General features: G+C 40.2%; 1 protein-coding gene and 1 long non-coding RNA gene across 12 annotated transcripts; one reads left to right on the top strand and one right to left on the bottom strand.

Moving 5' to 3' along the window:
* Positions 1-958: 958 nt before the first annotated feature.
* LOC112783531 (uncharacterized) lies at positions 959-20,535 on the bottom strand. Of its 11 annotated transcripts, XR_011878446.1 has the most exons (14): positions 20,121-20,240; positions 19,263-19,429; positions 18,962-19,049; positions 18,421-18,714; positions 17,984-18,142; positions 17,513-17,653; positions 17,288-17,344; positions 16,747-16,885; positions 14,992-15,096; positions 14,674-14,870; positions 14,438-14,479; positions 14,166-14,324; positions 5,160-5,255; positions 4,369-4,737 (listed from the first exon to the last, which is right to left on the bottom strand). XR_011878446.1 is itself a non-coding variant. In XM_072229641.1 (13 exons), exons 2-12 carry the CDS (start codon positions 19,370-19,372, stop codon positions 14,178-14,180), a joined length of 1,479 nt encoding a protein of 492 aa, XP_072085742.1. In that variant the 5' UTR covers positions 19,373-19,424; positions 20,121-20,252; the 3' UTR covers positions 959-3,512; positions 14,166-14,177. The 11 variants fall into 11 exon arrangements, 7 of the variants coding, with proteins under 7 accessions (XP_072085742.1, XP_025682300.1, XP_025682302.1 ...); XM_072229641.1 differs by lacking the exons at positions 4,369-4,737; positions 5,160-5,255 and adding an exon at positions 959-3,512 and having other exon boundaries at positions 19,263-19,424; positions 20,121-20,252; XR_011878449.1 differs by lacking the exons at positions 4,369-4,737; positions 5,160-5,255 and adding an exon at positions 3,385-3,512 and having other exon boundaries at positions 14,410-14,479; positions 19,263-19,388; positions 20,121-20,535.
* Positions 20,373-23,039, top strand: LOC112783532 (uncharacterized). The gene is made up of 6 exons (XR_003816404.2): positions 20,373-20,513; positions 21,091-21,338; positions 21,856-21,889; positions 21,971-22,227; positions 22,338-22,828; positions 22,901-23,039. It is a non-coding gene; the product is annotated as an uncharacterized lncRNA (long non-coding RNA).
* Positions 23,040-23,493: the final 454 nt, after the last annotated feature.

The following is a 23,493-nucleotide window of genomic DNA, read 5'->3' as shown; positions in this document are numbered from 1 at the left end:
TTCTATGATTTCAACATTTGCCTTATCAACCTCTATCCCTTTTCTTGAAACTTTATGGCCAAGAACAATCCCTTCGGGTACCATGAAGTGGCATTTCTCCCAGTTCAAAACTAAATTAGTTTCTTGGCACCGTTTTAAAACAAGGGTTAAATGGTTTAGGCAAGCATTGAAATTATCACCAAAAACAGAGAAGTCATCCATGAAGACTTCTAAAAACTTTTCGACCATATCAGAGAAAATGGAGAGCATACACCTTTGAAATGTGGCAGGGGCGTTGCAGAGCCCAAAGGGCATCCTCCGGTATGCAAAGACTCCAAATGGACATGTAAAGGCGGTTTTCTCTTGGTCCTTGGGGTCCATCACGATTTGATTATACCCAGAATATCCGTCCAAAAAGCAATAATAGGCATGGCCGGCCAACCTTTCCAGCATCTGATCAATGAATGGGAGAGGGAAATGATCCTTCCTGGTGGCATCATTCAATCTTCTATAGTCTATGCACATCCTCCACCCAGTCACTGTTCTAGTAGGGATCAACTCATTCTTCTCATTAGTGATGACCGTCATTCCTCCTTTTTTTGGTACAACTTGAACCGGGCTTACCCATGGGCTGTCAGATATTGGGAAGATTATCCCTGCATTCCACAACTTCATTACTTCCTTCTGGACAACTTCCTTTATAGTGGGATTTAGCCTTCTTTGTGGTTGAACCACTGGTTTGGAATTATCTTCCAAGAGGATCTTATGCATACACACTGCAGGGCTGATTCCCTTCAGGTCATCAATGGTCCATCCTAAAGCATCTTTGTGAGCTTTGAGTACATCAAGAAGTTCTCCTTCTTCCTTCTTTGTCAGGGATGAATTAATGATTACTGGGAAGCTCTCCGATGTGCCAAGGAATGCATATTTGAGATGGGTGGGTAATGGTTTCAGTTCTTGTTTTCGTACTTCTTCCTTCTTGTCTTGTTTCTCATCTTGCTCAATGGAAGTCTCAGCTACTTGTTCCTCTGTTGCCCCTTGATTTCCTTCTTGCTCTTGAGAACTTTCTTCCAGTATTTCTTCCACCAAACTCTCTATCATGTCCACTTTCATATAATCCTCTTGCTCAGGAATGTGTTGCATTGACTTGAAGACGTTTATGACCATTTGTTCATTGTGGACCCTGAAGATCATTTCTCCTTTTTCTACATCAATAGTGGCTCTTGCTGTGGTTAGAAATGGCCTTCCCAAAATGATTGAATTGTTCCCTTCCTCTTCAGTATCCAAAATCACAAAATCTGCTGGAAAAATAAACTCCCCAACCTTTACCAACAGATTTTCCACAATTCCAGTGGGTGTTTTGATTGATCTGTCAGCCATGACCAATGACATCCTGATGGGTTTAAGCTCTTCTATAGCAAGTTTTCTCATCATTGAGAGAGACATTAAGTTGATGCTGGCACCAAGGTCACAGAGAGCTTTGTTGAGAATTATTCTGCCAATGGTGCATGAGACTACAAAGCTTCCTGGATCCTTGAGTTTTGGTGGAATGCCCCTTTGAATCAAAGCACTGCATTCCTCGGTGAGTAACACGGTTTCCTTCTCAAGCCAACTTCTTTTCTTGTTGATAAGCTCCTTCAAAAACTTGGCATACAGAGGCATTTGCTCAAGTGCTTCAGCAAAAGGAATATTGATTTCCAGCTTTTTGAAAGTTTCGAGAAACTTGTGAAAATGCTGGTCCTTGGTTTCTTTGTTGAATCTCTGGGGATATGGCAGTGGAGGTACAAAGGTTTTCTCTGCTTGTTCCTTTTGATTCTTGGTTGGCTCTTCAACTGCTTCATTCCCTTTTTTTGGAATTTTTGATTGTTCCTCCTTTGCTTGAGTTTGCTTTGAAGCTTCCTTGCTTGCCATTGCATCATCATCATTGGCTTCCTCTGTGTGTGTTTGCTGTTCCTCTTCTATTGGTCTTTTGCTGCTCTCTACTTGCTTCTTAGTAGTGTCATTGTTGCTCATCAATGTTCTCCCGCTCCTTAATTGTATCGCCTTGCATTCTTCCTTAGGATTTGGAATTGTGTCACTCGACAGTGAGCTTGAAGGTCTCTCAACAGAAATCTGTTTGGAGATTTGCCCCATCTGTCTCTCTAGGCTCTTCAGGGAGGCTTCCTGATTCTTGGTTATCATTTCTTGGTGTTTCAACATTTTGTCTATCACGGCCTCCAAATTAGTGATTCTTTGGGCTTCAGGTGATACTTGAGGTGGGTTATGAGATATGGGTGGTGGATGGTAGGCATTTTGGTTGGTGGGTTGGTTATTGGATTGGTACTGGTTGGGGTTGGGGTAGTTGTTTTGAGTTTTTCTGTAGGGGTTTTGGTTAGTTTGCTGCTGGTTGTGGTTTTGGTTGCTTCTTGGGTTGTTTTGGTTTGAGTTTCTCTGCCATAGTTGTTGGTTTTGGGTATGATTATCTCCCCATCTGAGGTTTGGGTGGTTCTTCCAGGATGGATTGTATGTATCACCATACACTTCATTTGGTCCTTGGTTGTGCATATACTGTACTTGCTCTTGTTGTTCTTCTTCTTGAGTTTCTTCATTCTGTCCCCATATGGTTGATGGTTGGCTAGTGTTCACTGCTGCAACTTGGAGACTATCAATCCTCTTGGCCATTTGTTCAAATTGTTGTTGAATTTGCTGCTGCATCATCTTGTTTTGAGCCAAGATTGAGTCCACTCCTTCTAGCTCCATTACTCCTCTTCTTTGTGATGGTTGGCGGTTTCTTTGATGAGCAAAGAAATATTGGTTGTTAGCCACCATATCAATGAGATTTTGAGCTTCCTCTGCAGTTTTCATGAGTTGCAAGGAACCTCCAGCTGAATGATCCAAAGCTTCTTGAGATTTCAATGTTAAGCCCTCATAGAAATTCTGCAGCTTATCCCACTCAGTGAACATTTCAGGAGGACATTTCCTGATTAGAGCCTTGTATCTCTCCCATGCCTCATGGATGGGTTCAGCCTCCATTTGTGTAAATGTTTGTACCTCAGTCTTCAAACTTATGATCCTTTGAGGTGGGTAAAACTTGGCAAGGAACTTGGTTACCAAATCATCCCAATTGTTGATGCTGTCTCTTGGAAAAGATTCCAACCATTGAGTGGCCTTGTCTCTGAGAGAAAATGGGAATAGCAATAGGTGTTGGTTCGGATCTTCAAGTGGTCCTCCACCAAAAGAGCAATTGTTTTGAACCAAAGTGATGAGTTGTGGCTTTAGTTCAAAATTGTTTGCATTGACATTTGGAGTTAAGATGCTACTTCCACAATGTCTAGGATTTGCAAAAGTATAGGAAGCTAAAACTCTCCTCTGGGGTGGATTGTTATTGTTGTTGTCTGCTCCACCTGGTGGATTGGTTGAATGTTCCTCCATATCTTGGAATTCTTCTTCTGATTCCTCTTCTCCAACAATATTTTTCCCTCTTTCAGCTCTTCTTAACCTTCTAAGAGTTCTTTCGTCTTGTTCATGAAAGATGGGTGTATTTCTTCTTGTACCTGACATACAAGCATAACATAAGAAACACACAAACCAGTGACACTTCAATCTATTGCTAGAATGAAGTTTTAGTTAGCTTAAGCAAAAATTCAAACAGTTAGTGGGTTAATTGAAAATTAAAGGAACAGAAAAATAAAAATGCTAGATCTAGATCACCACCTCACTTAATCATTGTCAATCTAATTCAATCCCCGGCAACGGCGCCAAAAACTTGATGGGATATTTTCGCGGAGAAACGAATTCCTGCGAAACACCCAAATCTAACCGGCAAGTGCACCGGGTCGCATCAAGTAATAATAACTCACGGGAGTGAGGTCGATCCCACAGGGATTGAAGGATTGAGCAATTTTAGTTTAGTGGTTGATTTAGTCAAGCGAATCAAGATTTGGTTGAGAAATTTGTGATTTGCAGAATTTAAATTGCATAGAAAGTAAAGGAAATGGGTAATTGGCACGAAATTAAAGAGAACTGAAATTTAAAGTGCTGAATCTTAAAGAACAAGAAATTAAATGGCAGAAACTTAGAACGCAAGAAATGTAAATTGCAGAATCTTAAAATGTAAGAAATGTAAATGGCTTGAATTGTAAAGGGAATTGGGAGTTGGATTTGCAGGAATTAAACGAGGAAAAGTAAATTGCAACAAAGAGAAGTAAAGGATGTCTTGAATCAAACCGGATCTTAAAACAGAAAAGTAAAATGAGCATGAAAACAGTAAACAGAGGATGTAAATTGAGAATTCAGATCTTAGGACCCAAGAGACTAGAAAACCAAGTCTAGATCTCAATGTCTTCCTAGATCCAACAAGAACAATTGCAAAGGAAATTGTAAATTGCAAAGAAAGTAGATGAAGAACAATTAACCGAAACTGAAATTTAATTAAGCAGAAAATTAAACAAGATCCCAAGGTGAGATTGAAACAGAATTTCTTCAACTCTCCACCCAAAATCCAAGACAAGAAAAGTAAAGAGTGCTGGGCAAGAACAAGGAAGAAGAGAGATCAATTCTCCTCCCAAATTCTCTTCAATTAAACGACAATGCTAAGAAAAATAAAAGTGAGCTCAAAGCAAAACTGAAAAGAAAGCTATTCTGAAAAACTAAAAGGGAAGCTCCCTTCAAAACTTAAATTCTAATCTATTTATACACTCTCTTCAAATGGTCTTCAAGCCTTCAATTGGGCCTTTGCTCTTGGTGGAATTGGGTTGAGAGAGGCCTTGGTTGATTGCTCTTGGAGTTTGGAGAAGAACCGAATTGAACCGGGTTAGAATCATGAAAGCTTGAGTGAAAGTTGGAGTAAAAGTTAGGGTCTAACTTTTGCTCCAACTTTTCACATCAGCACCCTTGTTTTGCTGATACCAACGTTGGGGCAAAAGTTAGGGGTCTAACTTTTGCTCCAACGTTGGCCTCCCCTTAGTTCTTCATGGCGCCAACGTTAGCCAGAAAGTTAGGGGCTAACGTTGGCGCAAACTTTTGCTAACCCAGGGAGTTTTTCAAGCGCCAACGTTAGCCAAAAAGTTAGGGGCTAACGTTGGCGCAAACTTTTGGTGCATCCAGGGAGTGTTTTTCATGCCAAAAGTTAGCCAAAAAGTTAGGGGCTAACTTTTGCTCCAGCTTTTGCCCAAAAATTAGCCAAAAAGTTAGGGACTAACTTTTGCTCCAGCTTTTGCTTCTTGGTTCATAATTTATCCAAGACTCAAGTCATTCCTCCTAGCCATTGCATCAACCTTTCTCCAAGCTTTCTTCACCTATCATTAATCAACCAAACACATCAAAGCTATGCTCAAAATCATGAGATATTCATTCTTTCATAATATATGACAATTATAGCATAAAACCTCATGAAATAGCATGAATTCATACATGGTTGATTAAATCAAAGGAAACATGAAAATCTACCCAATTGGCTTGCTTTGGGCTCAAGAAAAGTGCATAATTCAATTGAAAACAAAAGAAAAAGGCTAGTGAAACTAGGCTAAGATGACTTGTCATCAGGTCTCGCGCCAGGACTGGTGGCGCCAGGGCGGTTATCTCTCCTCCTCCTCCTCCTCGGAACGTTGGGACTCCCTCTCAGCCCATTGTGATTTCTTCTTCAACTTTCTCTCAGCCGCCCCCCTCCGCCCGATCTTCTCCTGAGCCAGAGAAGAAGAAGCGCAAGGCTTTAGACTCTGGCTCTTCTGGTGAGGTTAAGGCGGATGCTCTTGCATTCGTCCGAAAGAACATCTATCCCCATGCTCGTATAAGCATGGATGATGTTTCTGTTCGGCGCCACCTTACCACTCTGGTTGAGGAGAGCCTCAAGGCGGCGGGGGTTTGTGGCAAACTCTTAGATATTTTTGAGAAGGCTCCTCTCAGCTCTTTAGGGATGACCTCGAGGGTCGAGGAGTTGGAAGGAAGGCTTCTTTTATATCAAGAGCAGGAGAGGGAGTTGAAGGAGGAAGTCGCCAAGTTGAAGGAGGGGGGATAGCCTCCGGGAGAAGGAGAGGAAATTGCAAGCCCAATGCAACATGGAGGTGGGCTTGAGGAAGACAGCACAAGACAGCTACCAAAGTTTATTTAACGATCTTGTGTCTGTGAAAAACAAGCTGCTGAATTCTCAGAGGGCCTATACCGAGTTGGAGGACTCTATTGCTGATGGGGCTGAGGAGGCTTGGAGGATCTTTAGGGAGCAGGTCGGAGTCATTGCTCCTGGCCTGGACCTTTCCCCTTTAGATCCTGATAAAGTTGTCATTGATGGTGCCTTTGTGGATCCCCCTGTCCCCGAGATTATTTCCGAGTCAGAATTGAAGACTCGGGGGCAGAGGATTATAGAATCCCCTCCTCGCCCTAAGGACGCTCCGAGTTCTTCTACAGTTCCTCCGACTTCCTCTTCGTCTCCTATGGATGCCTCTCTTCCTGGTCCTGGCGGCGTTCTTCCTGACTCTGGTGGTGGTGATCCGTCTACTCTTCTTTCTAAAAAGTAATTTGTTGGCTATTTTGGGAGCCCGGCCTGTGGGTCCCCCCCCCCCTTTTTTAAACTTCTTTATTTGTGTTGGTGGTGATGTTCTGAACAATTTGCTTTTGGCCTTATAAGGCCGTAAACAAAACATTTAAAATACCCTTTTTTAATAAGGGTTTAAGTTAAAAAATAAAGACCCTTTTTTGGATAAGGGTCTAAGTTACATTATGCGTGCATGCTTTTCTGATTGCGATTTTTTCGAATTCCCCTTGATCTTTTCTGGAAAACCTTTTCTTTGGCTTGTCTGTCTTTCCGAGCCTTTTTGTTTTAAGGATCTTTAGGACATCCTTTTAATCTTTTCTTGGGTTTTTCCTACCTCTCTTTTGTTATTCCTAGTACTCAATTTCGTTTCATTGAGTTTTTATGACTTAGGTTATTTTTGCGATTCATTTTCTTTTTCTACTCGGTTCTTTATTTCGACTTATGAGTCGGAACGTTTCCAAGTTTCTTACGATCAACTTATATAACCTCTTTACACCGACTTGTACCTCGTCGTTTTATCCTGACGACCATCTAGGTCGGTCATGGGATTTTCACGTTTTGTCGAGCTTAAGTCGGCGCGTTTCGTAGAAAGAGAACTTGTACCTCGTCGTTTTATCCTGACGACCATCTAGGTCGGTCATGGGATTTTCACGTTTTGTCGAGCTTAAGTCGGCGCGTTTCGTAGAAAGAGAAAGCAACAAAGGAATTTTAGAGATATTAAAAAGATTTTTATTAATTGGGGATGTACTTCATTGCTACTAAGGGCTTGGACAGTCTATTTCCCTTAGTCCCTACTATGATGCCTCGTTAAAAACCCTTCTCCAGAAAAAACCCTTTGGTTTTGGGAAAAAATCATGAAGTTGGAAAAAGAGTACATCAGGGAGTAGAGTTCGCTTTTAGCTATAGTACCTTTTCATATTACAAGCATGCCACGACCTTGGTAACTCGGTGCCGTCCAAGTCGGTCACTTTATAATAGCCTTTTCCTAAGACCTCATTGATTTTGTATGGTCCTTTCCAGTTTGCAGCGAGCTTTCCTTCTCCTGATTTGTTGACTCCAATGTCGTTTCTGATCAAGACCAAGTCACTTGGAGTGAATGCTCTTCGAATGACTTTTTTGTTGTATCTTATAGTCATCCTTTGTTTCAACGCTGCTTCTCTTATCTGGGCTTCTTCTCGGACCTCGGGAAGCAAGTCGAGCTCCTCTTTATGCCCCTGTATATTTCCGATCTCGTCATGGAGAATCACTCTTGGGCTTTGTTCGTTGACTTCTATTGGGATCATGGCTTCTACGCCATAAACTAGTCGGAAGGGTGTTTCTCCAGTGGCGGATTGGGGGTTGTCCTGTAAGCCCATAGCACTTGTGGGAGCTCTTCGGCCCAAGCTCCTTTTGCATCTTGTAGCCTTTTCTTTAGCCCTGCCAGTATGACTTTGTTGGCTGCCTCGACTTGCCCATTGGCTTGCGGGTGTTCCACCGAGGTGAACTGGTGCTTAATTTTCATACTGGCTACTAGACTTCTAAAGGTAGAGTCGGTGAACTGGGTTCCATTATCTGTAGTAATGAAATAGGGTATCCCATACCTTGTGATGATATTTTTGTAGAGGAACCTCCGACTTCTTTGTGCGGTGATGGTGGCCAATGATTCTGCTTCTATCCACTTTGTGAAATAATCTATTCCCACGATCAGGTATCTGACTTGTCCTGGCGCTTGGGGAAAAAGTCCTAACAAATCCATTCCCCATTTTGCAAAAGGCCATGGAGAAGTGATACTGATGAGCTCCTCTGGGGGAGCCACATGAAAATTTGCATGCATCTGGCATGGTTGGCACTTTTTCACAAATTCCGTGGCATCTTTCTGCAAGATCGGCCAGTAGAATCCAGCTCGGATCACTTTTCTGGCTAGTGACTTTGCTCCGAGATGATTTCCGCAGATCCCACTGTGGACTTCTTCCAACACTTCGGTGGTTTTTGAGGTCGGTACACACTTTAATAATGGTGTTGATATCCCCCTTCTGTAGAGGATATTTCTCACCAAAGTGTAATGTTGTGCTTCCCTTCGGATCTTCTTAGCCTCCTTCTCCTCCTTGGGGAGGATGTCGAATTTCATGTATTCGACCAAGGGGTTCATCCAACCGAGGTTTAATCCAACTACCTCAAGGACCTCCTCTTGTTTGTCTTTTTCTTTTACTACGGAGGGTTTCTGGAGAGTTTCCTAGATCAGGCTTCTATTACTCCCTCCTGGCTTGGTACTTGCCAACTTGGATAGGGCGTCTGCTCTGCTATTTAGATCCCGAGTTATGTGTTTGACCTCGGTTTCTGCAGAGCGCCCAAGATATTCCAGAGTTTTTCCAAGTACCTTTTCATATTTTGGTCCTTTGCCTGATACTCTCCACTTATCTGGAAGGTCACTACTTGCGAATCGCTGTATATCATCACTTTTGTAGCACCGACTTCTTCCGCCAGCTTCAACCCAGCAATCAAGGCTTCATACTCTGCCTGATTATTTGAAGCTGGGAATTCAAACTTGAGAGAGACCTCTATCTGGGTTTCTCTTTCATCCACCAGTATTATGCCTGCACCGCTTCCTGTTTTGTTTGAGGATCCATCTACATAGAGTTCCCACGTAGGTGGTTTCTCCTCTTGGTCTCCTGCATATTCTGCAATGAAATCGGTGAGGCATTGGGCTTTAATCGTCGTCCGAGTTTCATACTTCAAGTCGAACTTGGAGAGCTCTATTGCCCATTGAACCATTCTCCCTGCAACATCCGTCTTTTGGAGGATTTGCTTCATGGGTTGGTTCGTGCGGACTCTTATTGTGTGAGCTTGGAAGTAGGGTCGTAGCCTTCGTGAGGCTACCACTAAGGAGTAGGCGAACTTCTCTAGTTTGTGGTACCTTAGCTCAGGGCCTTGTAGAACTTTGCTGATGAAATATACTGGGTGTTGTCCTACCTCGTCCTCTCTTATCAGGGCCGACGAGACGGCCTTGTCTGCTACAAATAAGTATAGGACAAAGTCTTCCCCAGCTGTAGGTCGGGTCAGAATAGGAAGTTGGCTCAAGAATCTTTTGAACTCCTGGAATGCCTCCTCGCATTCAGGAGTCCATTCGAATTGACATCCCTTTCTCAATAAAGAGAACAGTAGAAGGGATTTTAGTGCTGATCCTGCCAAGAATCTAGAGAGGGCTGCAAGTCGGCCATTCAGCTGCTGGACCTCTCTTAAGCAAGTCGGACTTTTCATTTCCAGGATAGCTCTACACTTGTCGGGATTAGCTTCGATCCCTCTTTGTGTTAGCATAAACCCTAGGAATTTTCCTGCTTCTACCGCGAAGGCACACTTTGTGGGATTTAGTCTCATCCCGTGTAACCTTATGGTGTCGAAGACTTGTGAGAGGTCTGCCAAGAGGTTGACTTCTTTCTTGGTCTTTACTAGCATGTCATCGACGTATACTTCCATTAGGCTCCCAAGGTGAGAGAAAAACACCCTATTCATCAGTCTCTGGTATGTGGCCCCTGCGTTTTTCAATCCAAACGGCATGACCACGTAGCAAAAATTAGCTCTGGGCGTGATGAATGATGTTTTCTCCTGGTCTGACTCGTACATCGGGATTTGGTTATACCCCAAGTAGGCGTCCATGAATGACAAGTATTGATACCCCGAGCTGGAGTCTACCAAAGTGTCAATACTCGGTAGTGGGTAAGGGTCCTTGGGCAGGCCTTATTCAAGTCGGTGTAGTCGACACACATTCTCCATTTACCATTTTGTTTTTTGACTAGCGCTACATTGGCTAGCCATGTTGGATACTTGACTTCTCTGATGAAGCCGGCTTCTAAGAGCGCTTGTACTTGCTCTTCTACTATTAGGGCTCGTTCTGGGCCGAGCTTGCGTCTTCTTTGTTGTACAGGTCGGGATCCCGGATAAACCGAGAGCTTATGGGACATGAGCTCGGGGTCTATCCCAAGCATGTCGGAGGCCTTCCAGGCGAAGAGATCAGAATTATCTCTTAGGAACTTAGTCAACCCTTGTTTTAGGGTTTCCCCTAGGTTGGCCTCTATGTGAGTATTTTTTCCCTCCTCTTCGCCGACCTCTATCTTCTCGATTTTTCCTCCCAGTTGTGGACGCAGCTTCTCTTTGGCCCTTGTGCCTCCGAGCTCTACTGTGTGAACTTCTCTGCCTTTTCCTCTCAGGTTTAGGCTTTCATTGTAGCATTTCCTTGCCAATTTCTGATCTCCCCTTACCGTTGCTATCCCCGCTAAGGTCGGGAATTTCATACAAAAGTGAGGAGTGGATACCACCGCTCCGAGTCGATTAAGGGTAGCTCTGCCAATTAAAGCATTATATGCTGACCCTACATCGATGACTATGAAGTCTATGCTCAGAGTTTTTGATTTTTCCCCTTTTCCAAAGGTGGTGTGGAGGGGCAAAAATCCTAGTGGCTTTATTGGCGTGTCGCCTAGTCCGTATAAAGTGTCGGGGTAGGCTCTTAATTCTTTCTCATCCAACCCTAGTTTGTCGAAAGCGGGCTTAAAAAGAATGTCCGCTGAGCTTCCTTGGTCTACTAGGGTTCTGTGGAGATGAGCATTTGCTAGGATCATAGTTATTACCACTGGATCATCGTGTCAAGAAATTATTCCTTGCCCATCTTCTTTTGTGAATGGAATGGTTGGGAGGTCGGATGACTCTCCTCCAACCTGGTAGACTCTCTTGAGGTGTCTTTTGCGAGAGGATTTGGTGAGTCCCCCTCTCGCGAACCCCCCTGAGATCATATGGATATGTCTCTCCGGAGTCTGCGGTGGTGGGTCTCTTCTATCCATATCATCTCGTTTTCTCTTCCCATGGCCGTCCGACCTTTCTATGAGATATCTGTCAAGCCGACCTTCTCTAGCCAGCTTTTCTATCACATTTTTGAGGTCGTAACAGTCATTTGTGGAGTGACCATATATTTTATGGTACTCACAGTAGTCGCTGCGGCTCCCCCTTTTTTATTTTTAATGGGTCTGGAGGTGGCAGCTTTTCAGTGTTACAAATCTCTTTGTATACATCCACTATAGAAACTTTCAGAGGAGTATAAGAGTGATATTTTCTTGGTCTATCGAGACCGAGTTCTTCCTTCTTCTTGGTTTCCCTCTCCCTCTCTTTTGTTGAGGGAGGGTGCCCAGGTCGCCAGCTCAGGTCTCTCAACTTAGCATTTTCCTCCATATTGATGTACTTTTCAGCTCTTTCCTGTACATCACTTAGAGAGATGGGGTGTCTTTTGGATATGGACTGTGAGAAGGGACCTTCTCGGAGCCCATTGACTAACCCCGTTATGACTGCCTCGATAGGCAGGTCTTGAATCTCTAAACATGCTTTGTTGAACCTTTTCATATAGGCTCGTAAGGATTCTCCGACCTCCTGTTTTATTCCCAGAAGGCTTGATGCATGTTTTACTTTGTCTTTCTGGATAGAGAACCTCATCAAGAATTTCCTTGAGAGGTCTTCAAAACTGGTAACCGACCTCGGGGGGAGGCTGTCGAACCACTTCATCGCCGCTTTTGACAAAGTTGTCGAAAAAGCTTTGCATCGCGTAGCATCAGAAGCGTCAGCCAGATACATCCGACTTTTAAAATTGCTCAAATGATGCTTTGGATCAGTGGTTCCGTCGTAGAGGTCCATATCGGGGCTTCTAAAGTTTCTCGAAACTTTTGCCCTCATTATGTCCTCACTAAAAGGATCTTCCCCTCCTAGGGGCGACTCTTTTCTACTGTCACGGGAGTTCCGACCTTTGAGGGAGGATTCTAACTTTAAGAGTTTTTCCTCTAATTCTTTTCGTCGATCCATCTCCTCTTTTAGGTGCTTTTCTATCTCCCTTTGTCGCTCCCGTTCCTGTTCTAGTTGTTCCAAACGACTTTAGTGGACATGGACTAATCCCATAAGCTCAGTTGCGTGGGACTGTCCGTCCTTCTCTGACTCACGGCCTTCTGAGGAATTCACCTTCGGGGTTTTGACTCCGGAAGTTCCTTCTTTGTGTTGATCGTTGGTTTCCTGATGGAGGGCGCGTCATTATTTTCGGTATCCAGATTCTCCTGTTCAGAATCTGTTTCCACATGACCCTCCTCAGGGGATCTGTCCGCCATCACTGGTTGATCTCTCGGGTCCCCGGCAACGGCGCCGATGTTACGGTAGGTAACCGAAGATTAATGGGCTGGATGGCGTTGGTTGGCCCAATCGTCTGAGGGAGGAAGCCTTTGAGAGGGTCTGCGCCTTGGGGGCCTCCGTCCGACTTGCGAGTATGAATGAATGGAGGGTGGTACCTGCAAGGACACTCCGATGCCTAAGTCAGCAAAAGTGTTAACAGGTCTAGAGAGTATTGGGACTTAGAGATACCTGAGGGGTGTCAGTGTATTTTATAGTGGTGAACCAATAACCACCGTTGGAGTAGTGTCACTTTTCTAGGGTGTTAACCGTCCCTTTATCTCAGGGAAGTTAAGATATGGCTCGTGGAAGTGGTTAGAGAGATTCTAGAGATAGTTACTCATTCAAATGAGTGCTTATCTGCCAGCTAACCCTCGTTCCCGACTTCTTTGGAACAAGTCGTGACGAGTACCGACTTCGTAGTGGCTGATCTGGTGAAAGGTGAGATCAACCCTTTGGGTTTGGCCTTTTTATTTGGATCCTGGGTCTTATTCGTTGGGTCAGGGTATGAACACCACCCATTGAAATTTTGGAATTATTTCAAAATTTCCCACCAAGGCATTCGCTAGTTCACACGGGTCAATGACCGGTTTCGTTGACCAATGCACAGTTGCTTCAATGCAAAACAACCAATTTTTACTTGATTTTGACCAAGTTGAACGGGTCAATTACATATCTGGCCTAATGGATAACACAAACTTATCAATGGTTTCTCAAACGAACCGGTCAGTCCATTCCAATTTTGATAACTATGTAAACTAAGAGTTATGCAACTCTTTTTATAAATTTCAAAAAAAAAAAGGGGACAACCTAGTATGCAAACATTAATGCAGAATCCAAAGAACGGTCATAGCTAAAGGGTATAATGTAACTAGCTTAATCTAATAATTACATTAGTGACTGATTTTACAATATAAACCAGTGACCTTGAAGTTACATGAAAACAAACTCAACTATTATTCCAAAGCTTTCCTTCTCATGACTTTCAAAAAAATAAGATAAAATAAAATTACTAACGCATTGGAAACTTAAAATTCTTATTTTCCATTAAAAAACTTCCAATTTTAGCTCCTTTAAAGAGTAGGATTGTCCATGACCAAGAAAGAAGAATAAAAATAGGGGTATGGGATTATCCTCTGGTTAGCTATAAAAAAAAAAAACACAAAAAAAAAAATGCAGACCAGTGTCTAATGTCTACTATTCCATAAGAACAAAACTAGAGTTCAAGAGTCATGAAATGACCCATCAATTCTACATCTGATAACTATAGAAGCATTGCTACTGGGAGAAAAGGGAAAACAGACATTTTAAACTCAACTTCTATCCAACTCCAATTCTTGGCATAAGGCAGCAAGCCTAAGATAGCAAAGGCAATCCCACAGTGGCAGCAAAATCTATCTAAATTGGTTCTTGCTTAGACCGGATCGATGCTCAAGTCTGAAAATATGTTGAAGTGGTATCGCCAACGAAGAAAAAGAAAAAAATGTTAAGAATTGAGGCTTCTTACCTAGCAAACAAACTAAAATTCATCTCTGGGTCGTTTATCACCTTTGCTGAGCGAGAAAAGCCACTGAAACATTTGATATATACTGCCAGAGGACGGCTCCTGCTTCGGATTACAGACTGTATCATAGTCATGCTTCTGATGAGGTGCAACTATTTTTTCCTGCGCACAGAATGACAGAAAGATCATGAAAATCAGATCCATAGACTGACTATTCCAAACTAATATTGCATATCAAACTTCTTACGCATTAGACAGTGGGATTGTGCTAATACCTTGAAGACCTCAAATGAACAGAAATCAGAACCATCACAACCCTGTGTACAATAGCATTAGAAAGATGAAATAGAACACATTACTGATGGATAACAGCATAATAGGATTTTAAACTACCAAAAGTAAAATACTTGAACTTCTGAACCACAGTCAGCTATTCACATAGGAACAGCTAGAAAAAATCAAGACTAGCATTTTAATTTACATAATCTTCACATGAACGGAATAAACTTACAGGCATTGGAATGGGGTGTTCATTGTGCAGCACTTGCACAAAGTGCTTGCTTTTAGATTTGTCTTGAGCCGGACAACTATACAATATCAGCATGTTATTGCCTGCAAATGGGGCTAGAGTGCTACCTCTCCAGGTTCTTTTCTGTGGAGGCTTTGGAGGGAGCTGCAAAGGTTGCTCCTTCTGAATTTTTGTAAACTCTACATTATCAACAGCTATTAGACAATAGTGGTAGCACCAAAACACACTTAAAAAATATATATATATAGTAATTGAGTCATATTTATTTATGTCAAATTGTAATGGATATTAAAGCCTCACCGGATCCATCAAGAAATAAACCAAGCAGACACGAAAATGGAATTATAGTTTCTGCATGTGCAAACCGAAGTCTTGCCTTTTCAAAGCTTCCGGGAGGGCGTCTTTCTACAGAAGTAATCAGTTAAGTGTAAATGAGTGCAGAAAACAAATGCTTCCAAGTTCACATATTCAGCAAACAATCTTCAAAAAAAGCCACCATTGCATTTATAAAGAAATAATAATTTGCCATTAACTAATTCCAACCAAAGGGATGAGAAATAGATTTAAGAAGACCACATGCTAGAAGAATACGCCAAATACAACAGTATTGGGTACATGCTTTATGTGGTTATGAGCAAGGAGCTGAAGATTTAAACGAAAGACCAACAAAATATTATTAAAGAGAAGATATATGTGATCAACAAAAGGCAAGCAAATGGAAGATATTGAGGTCCAATGGTCAAACACCACATAAAGGAATAATTGGAGCAATTAAAGTAACCAAAGAAGCAAGAAAGAAATAATCTATTCATTGAAGATGTGACATTCAGTGGCCAACATTTTGTGCTAATAAGGAACCAGAATAATCTCATATTGAACAAAAAGCACCAACATATATACATCAAGATAAAAGAGTACCCAAAGATATAAATGAAATGGAAGGAATCACTGACATTATGGTGACCAAATTGTAAAGAAGAGGAAGGTACTTCATACTATATTAATTACAAAGAAACATTAGTTGTCCATACTGAAGAAGGGGTTAACAGCTAGAGAAGGTATATATGGAAACAATGCATGATCAAGAACAATTACAGTGGAACGGGTTGAGCAAAAGGAGAAACCAAATCAAGGCCATAGCTAGCCAGGGGTGCAAAAATTGAACACTCCCTGACCACATTTGAAGGCGATTTATGTAAAGCCAAGACACATGCACGAGAGAGAAATCTGAGCCACCATTGCAATGTACCGATGAAACAATGCACATACAAGTGAAGCCACCAAGAAATTATGTCAATACGCTAAGAACTGTGCAAAGAACGTCATTTCTTATATCATTATTCTTATTTTCACTGTAACTTCAATAGTGTCTTAGCGTTAAGACTTGAGTGAGTTGCTTGGTGAAGACAATAGTGTCCTCAAGTTGTGTAAAATTGCCCAAAGGTAGAGCCAAAGGTGAGTGAAAACTAGTGGTGAAGGAAAGACCAAGAATGCTCATAGGTAACCATAAGTGAGTAAAGCTTAGTGATGAAGGGAAGCATCTATTGTAAGGTGGTATACTTTTTGTAACACATCATCCCAAAGGCGGTGGAGACTAGATGTAAGCTCTACCCCAGTGGCTGAACCAGGATACGCATCACATGCAAGCTTCTCTCTTCCATCACTCTATCCTATGTGTGCATTATACTTACTTTTTTATATATTAACCCCAATAAAAGCTTGCTGTTTACTCTAATTATCAAATGCTTTTCAGTTTTTCACGTTCTTGTATTTTGAGTACAAAATTTAGGAGAATTGTTCTGAATTCTGACTGAGCTACTCTAGCAGAATTTTTACTGCACGTAAAGTTTTTAAATTTCCTAGGACTTGATTAACCTTTTTCAAATTCCCTGGTACCATCAAAAGCTATTTTTGAAAAATCTTTAATATATGAAATATGATTACCTAAAGAGACTAATCCATACATAAATCTCATAGCCTCAAAAGTTTCATTTAATGAATATGCCATGCACAAGAAGATATAATATACTTTTAACATTACAGTATCTGAAGTACCTTCTTCAGCTTGAATAGCTTGTTCCATAGACTGCACAACATCTTCAAGTAATGGCAATCCCATTCTATAGTTGAGCGAGTTACCATAACCCTTAAGAATATAAGCCTCCAAGTCATCTGTCCACTCCAGCAACATAATCTATTTACACAAGAATGAGCATTTTAAGAATTCATGGCAACCAAACAGCAAGGAAAAAGGTGCAGCGACATGTTAACATGGTTGTTGTAGAAATAGGAAAATAAGCTAATTTTTTCATGCCCATTCAACAATAGCAACTTTCTGGGCATTCAAACTTCAGTTTAACAGCAAAACCACCTTAATGGAATCTGCAGTTTCATTTCGGGATCAATAAAAAGCGGAAAAACCATATCAAGATATCAAAGTTTCATTTTATTATCTTCAGTTTGATTTCTCTTTTGGTGCATTGCTGTTTGTGTCATTTTTTTTCGTTAGTTCTAATCTATCCTAATTTACATACAAATAAAGAAAAAGTAGATCATTAGGTCACAAAATAGACTCACAGCATCACTACAAACGTACCTCAGAAGGGCCAAAAAGACTGCATGCTTGATTGGTAATGTCTAATAAGGATGCTTCCTATCAGATAAACACAAATTAGGTAATAGAACAGTAATAAGGGAATCAAACTCTATAGCATCACTAAGATTTTCCTTCTCTTCTGATAAAAACATCAAAGATTATATATAAACTCAGAAAGAAAAACATGGTGAAAACCAACAGCAGAAGAGAATGAAGAAATATTACCTGTTTACACAAAAACCAAAGAGATGATATATCCTGCCTCGTAAAATTCAGTCCATAGCGCCCAATTAATGCAGATGTGATTTCATTCAATACAGGTTCTTTAAGTTTATTAACAGCGGGTTCCTGCTTCTCCCTAAAATGCTGTTCCCATAATTCAAAAAAGTTATATAAACATATTATTGGGCAAAAAGGATAACAAAGCACAATAGATACCATCAAATATCTATTTCGAAATTTAATGTCCAACTTGCTTGAACATTTAAAAATATGAAGTATGCTGCCAATTGTTTACCTCAGGTGGCCTTCAAAATACAAAACTTTCATGTTCAATTTAATAGCCATTCCATGTGGCAAAACTAAAATGTATCATACTGGCTATGAGCCTATGATTTCATAAGTTTAATAAACAGGTAAGGATTTGCAATAGAAGTACTTATGAAAAATCAATCAAAATTGAAGGCTGCATCATACCTTGTAGTTATGACAACAATCATGAAATCTCAGCATGATGTCGCTAGCACGGCTTTCACTTATAACAGAAAATGCTCGATGTTTTCCAGGTCCAAGGCTACCATTTCCACTATAAAGCCCCATCCCAAATGCTACCGCACTGGCCGAGGCTCGAGGAACCTATGATACAGAGAATAATATGCATAAGCATATTTTATAAAAAAAAAAGAAACATCTCGATGTCTTATAATCTAGTTCATCTTGCAGTGTTACTACAACTAATAGTCAAAACAACATAAATAGTACCCCCCCCCCCCCCTTCTCTCCTCTTCTGAGCATGGGATCCCATATTTCCTAAAAAGCCCCAAAATTACTCCTGGTGTACATAGACTAATAGAATGAACAAGATTTTTAAAATGACAAGTTCTACCCAGACAAAAATGTTAAGATAAACTCACCTGAGTTGCCCTTATTGTATATATGTTTGGATGGTACTCTTCATCAAACAAACTTGGAAACTTTTCTCTAATTTTGAGTCCAAGATCATATAATTCTTCCTCTCCTTTGCTAACCAACTCACCACCCTTGAGCCTTCCTTGCCAGGGAGATTTCCATCCATCTAGCCAGGAAGGAACTCTTTCCAAATGCAAATTTCGCCCTCTGGCATCCTTTATAAGATCTTCCAAACGTAACGACAAATTATCTAACTCTCTTATCCTTTTCTTTGTAGGAGAACGAGTTCCATGCCTTGCCTGGGTACATAAAGTAGCATTTTAATCCATCTGTACATTAGCTCAATACCCTCAACACAACAAGCTGTACATTCCATATAAAGATTAACGCTTTACTCGACAATGTTGAACGATTTTAAAGCAAACAACATAAAAAGCTAAGAACACAAATGTAAGAACTACTATTATAAAACCAATATTGAAATGCAACATCCTCCATCACAATTGATAAATGAAACCATTATCCTCACATTGCTGAGAAAATTACCACGAGATTTAAGTGAGTTGGAACACATCCTTCAGGAACTTTAGAAGGTATAAAATTACCGTTTGCAATTTCTTTCACAGCACCATACCTGGGAAACAAAATTTAGCAAGAAAATTTAATCAATCTCATTTGATAAGATCAACACATATGCAACAAAAACGAATTGGTAAAGCGAATTGCCTTTAAATACAAAACGCTGATCAAAATCAAACAAAAATTGATATCCTAATATATTTCATTTTCAAATATCAACACATAAAAGAGTGATTTAGAAATTGTGATTGGGAATAGAGAGAGAGACCTGGAAACCGTGGAGAGATGCTTGCGAACATCGAAGGCTTCTTCGGCGTTGAAGCAGTTGAACGCAAAAAAGAATATTACCATTAACAAAGCTACGATAGGCTTCTTCATTCTCTTTGATTGCACTCTGCAGAACCCACCACCCACTGAATAAAGAAACCTCCTTTTCTTGCAACGTGGAAAAAAAAAATTGGAACGAACCGGACCTGTTATTGTTCAAATTTTGAACCAAACCAAACCTTTTTCTTGTGCATTCCAAATTCCAAATTCCAAATTCAAATCATTTTAAGCCGGTTTATAATGGTTCAGAACCGATTAAACCGGATGATCCCAAATTGACAAATTTCCAATACAAGTAGAAAAAAGATTTGAAAATAAACAAAGGCAGAAGAAACACAAGAACGAAAAATGGAAAAAACTTCAACCCAAGAGAATCAGAACAGAATGGTGACGAGCAGAAGAAAGAAGAGAGGAATTCTTGTGATATAAGAAACAAATAAATGAATTCAAAGACTTAGAATTGAGAACAGAATTATTGAAAATCAATACACACTAAAAAAAACATACACAAAAGTTCAACCCATCAGCAACGAATCCAGAATCACAAAAAAATTCAACACAGACTTCTTCAATCAAGTATTCAACAACAAAAACTCAAAATATAAAAACAGAAAGCTCAGCATCTAAACCCAGGAAATCTAAGAACAGAAAGACTAAGCAAAGAATCCAAACTCAGCATCCAAACTAAATTCAGAATCACATCAACAACTCCAACTCAGAACACAATCTCAACTCAGACTCTAGTACACAAACTCAACTCAGAATCTTAGAAATTGAAACTGAAGAAGCAGTGGCTTACTGGAGACACGAGGGAGGAACGGCTGTGACAGAGTGAGCTTGGACAGAAGGTGAGCTCGGAAGAGGATCAGTTCGCGACGGCGAGGCTTCGGGCAGAGATTCACGGAGAGAGGACGCGCTTGAAGAGGATCGAGCAACCGTTCGCGACCGACGAAAACAGGGACGAAGAGCAATGGTTTGCGACGGCGAGGAGAAGATTCCACGGCGGCAGAGAGGGACGTTCGCACTTCGCTGTGAGAGGGATCGAAGACGGAGACGGGCTCGACGACGAGGAGAGAGACACGAGTTCAGGGCGGCCGACGACGACGAGGACAGAAGCGGGCTCGACGACGGCGACACCAACAGCAGCTCCGAGCAGAGGGGTCGCTGGCGGCGCTGGAGTGAGAAGAGAGGGGTATTCAACTATTCACTATTCTGGGGTTTTTTTTTTTAAATTAAAATCTGAAAACCGCTAAAAACCGGCCAATCAAACCGACTCGATGTTTAGGTTATTATTTTTAAATTTTAAGTTAAATTTATTTAGGTTGTTTTTGTTAGTTGTTATTTTTTAAATTTTAAATTGTTTTATTTAGATGGTTATTTTTTAAATTTTAGTATTATTTTTTAAAAATTTATTAATTTTTTTTATCATTATTTTTTAAAAATTTATTGATTTTTTAAAAATTGCAGCTACGTTCATATTGTAGCTATGTTAATTTAGAATTTTTATTCTTTGTAGTTATATTAATTGATAATTAATAATATATGTACTTAATTAATTGATAATTAACAATTCGTGTATTTGAAGTTTTTTAAATATATTTATATATTTATTTATTTTATCTGTAAATTTAATTTAAATTCAAATTAAAGTTATCAAATTTAAAAAATTTTAACTATGAGTCAATTATAAAACGGGCTTGCTACACATACAAGCAAAAAGGTCCTACAAGTTTTACAAGTTTTCAGTCCAAACTTCATTCAACGCGCAGTAACTCACATTGAATGGAGCGTAAAATACACGCGCCCCACTCAACGGTTGCTCTTCGCAAATAGCGCTCCTTAATGGCGTACTCTTCCACTTCTCCAAGCCGTTCGAAAAAAACACAAACCGTCTATTTTCGAGCAACATTGCAAACTGCAGAGATAGGACTCGTCGCGAAGATTAGAACTCTCCATCAACACAACATAGAACTCTCCATCAACAATCTCCAGAAAAAACGAAGATATAATACTCAAGGTACGTTACGTTACTATTTTACTCATCTTGTATATTTTTCACATTTCGAAATCGAAGAACTAGGTTTTACTGTTCTTCTACGTTCTTCTAGGTTTTACTGTTCTTCTTGTTCTAAGTCTCATTTTACAGTTTTTAATGTTCTACTTGTTCTAGGTTTTACTGTTATTCTTGGTTCTAGGTTATACTGTTCTTCTTAGTTGTTCTAGGTGTTACTGTTCTTGTTGTTTTAGTTCTTCTGGTAACTGGTTTTTGGGAGTATATTGCGTAATTTAGTGGGTGTATATGGAGTAATTTGTTGGGTGTATATGGTATAATTTGTTGGGTGTATATTTCTGAACTGATATACTGTAATATAGTCAACAGTTGCAACTGTTCTAATATTTGCTTGTCCATGGGTGTATATTGCTTGACCTTGTAATGTTGCTTGACCATGTATATTAATGCATCTTTGAGTGATATCTGATTGATATCTATGGGTGTATCTGACTCATATCTATGGGTGTATTTTTTATTTCAGAAAAAATGGCAGGCAGAAACCAAGCTGAAAAAATGTAAGAACAAATATATGTCTTAGATGAAATCAGTTTTATATAATAGAAATATATCTGACTATAATTTTGCTTTGTTTACAGCAAACCAAAGACCTTAAGTGTGCAACACATTTGTTAAGTGAGAAATTCAGAAACATGAGCGAAGAGAAGAAAACAATTGTTAGATATTTGGGTTTCGGTGGCCTGATGCACATCCCGCCGCTAAGGGTGCATCACCAAATATTAAGGGAGTTGGCTAACTCCTTCAAATTAGGGGGAAAACAGATTGGAAACCGGCTACGGTTCGTTTAAAGTAAGACCAAAAACAATAGGGGCTGCGCTTAGTATCAACGCGTCAGGTAACTCGCTAAAAATTATAGGTGTATATGAGCCATATTCAGGTGTATTTCAATTGATGCTTGGGTGTATTTGAACTGATTTTCATACTATGTTGTTTTCCTTTTTGTAGGAGATCTATTTCCTCAGAAAGTCAATTATAAGGATCTTTCTGAAGATGACAAACAAATTTTTAGAAGATTCCAGGGTAAGACTCTCAAAAATCTAACAGATGAGATGGTGGATATTGGCGTTGATAATGAACAGGATCGCCTCATGTTCAAGAGGATTTTCATCCTCTATATACAGATGGCATTTCTGTTACCAACGACAATAAACAAAATCTCACCTGTGCACCTGGCCCCAATTTTCGAGATGGACACAATAACAGAGCGGAACTGGGGAGGGCATGCTTTGAGTTTTATCATCAAGGGCATAACAGATTACAAGCTGAAAAAGAAAAAGGCAATTGACGGCTGCCTATTTGCCCTGATGATAATTTACTTTCATCTATCAAAAAATAAAGACAAGAAGAGGGCAGAAAGACCTCCAGAACCCTGGATTGCCAACTGGAGTAAGGAGCAGTTGGTCGAAAGAATGAGGGCGAAAATAGAGGAACATATGGTAAGTGAGCAAAATATCTTGGGTGTATTTTATTTACCTGAATGCCGCTAACTAAAATTTCTAATGTTTCAGGGGATTGTAAAGATGGCGGAAACGAAAGAAAAAATGAAAAAAATAAAGAAAAAAGAAAAAAACAAGAAATCAAAAAAAATAAAAAAAAGGAAGGCAAGTTCAACATCATCATCGGAGACAGAAACAACTGATAGTGACAATTCTACCTCTGATTCTGAGACTCAAGAAGACTCAGAGGATTCACCAAGAAAATAACCCAGCCAAAAAGCCAAAAAGTAAGTAACATACTTGGTTGTATTTTGTTTATCCAATTGGGTGTATTTTGTTTATCAAGTTGGGTGTATTTTGTTTATCCGGTTGGGTGTATTTTGTTTATCAAGTTGGGTGTATTTTGTGCATTAATTTGAGTGTATCTTGTGCATTCATTTGGGTGTATTTTATCCCTTTTAGTATGTTTTTAAATAATGATTGTTTGCCTTCCAGAATGGAGTCCAAAAAAAGAAAGAAGAATCAGGAGGATTCTGATTCAGAATCTGAATCAACTGATAAGTAATGTTCTAAAATTATTACTCTTTTTCTTTGGGTTTATTATCAAGATTTCATGTATTAACAGAGTGTCTCTTATTAACTTATAGAAGTGAAGAATCATCACC

This window comes from Arachis hypogaea, chromosome 20, assembly GCF_003086295.3.
Source record: "Arachis hypogaea cultivar Tifrunner chromosome 20, arahy.Tifrunner.gnm2.J5K5, whole genome shotgun sequence".
In the NCBI taxonomy this organism is placed as follows: Eukaryota; Viridiplantae; Streptophyta; class Magnoliopsida; order Fabales; family Fabaceae; genus Arachis; species Arachis hypogaea.
This window is presented reverse-complemented; position numbering and strand designations above follow the sequence as displayed.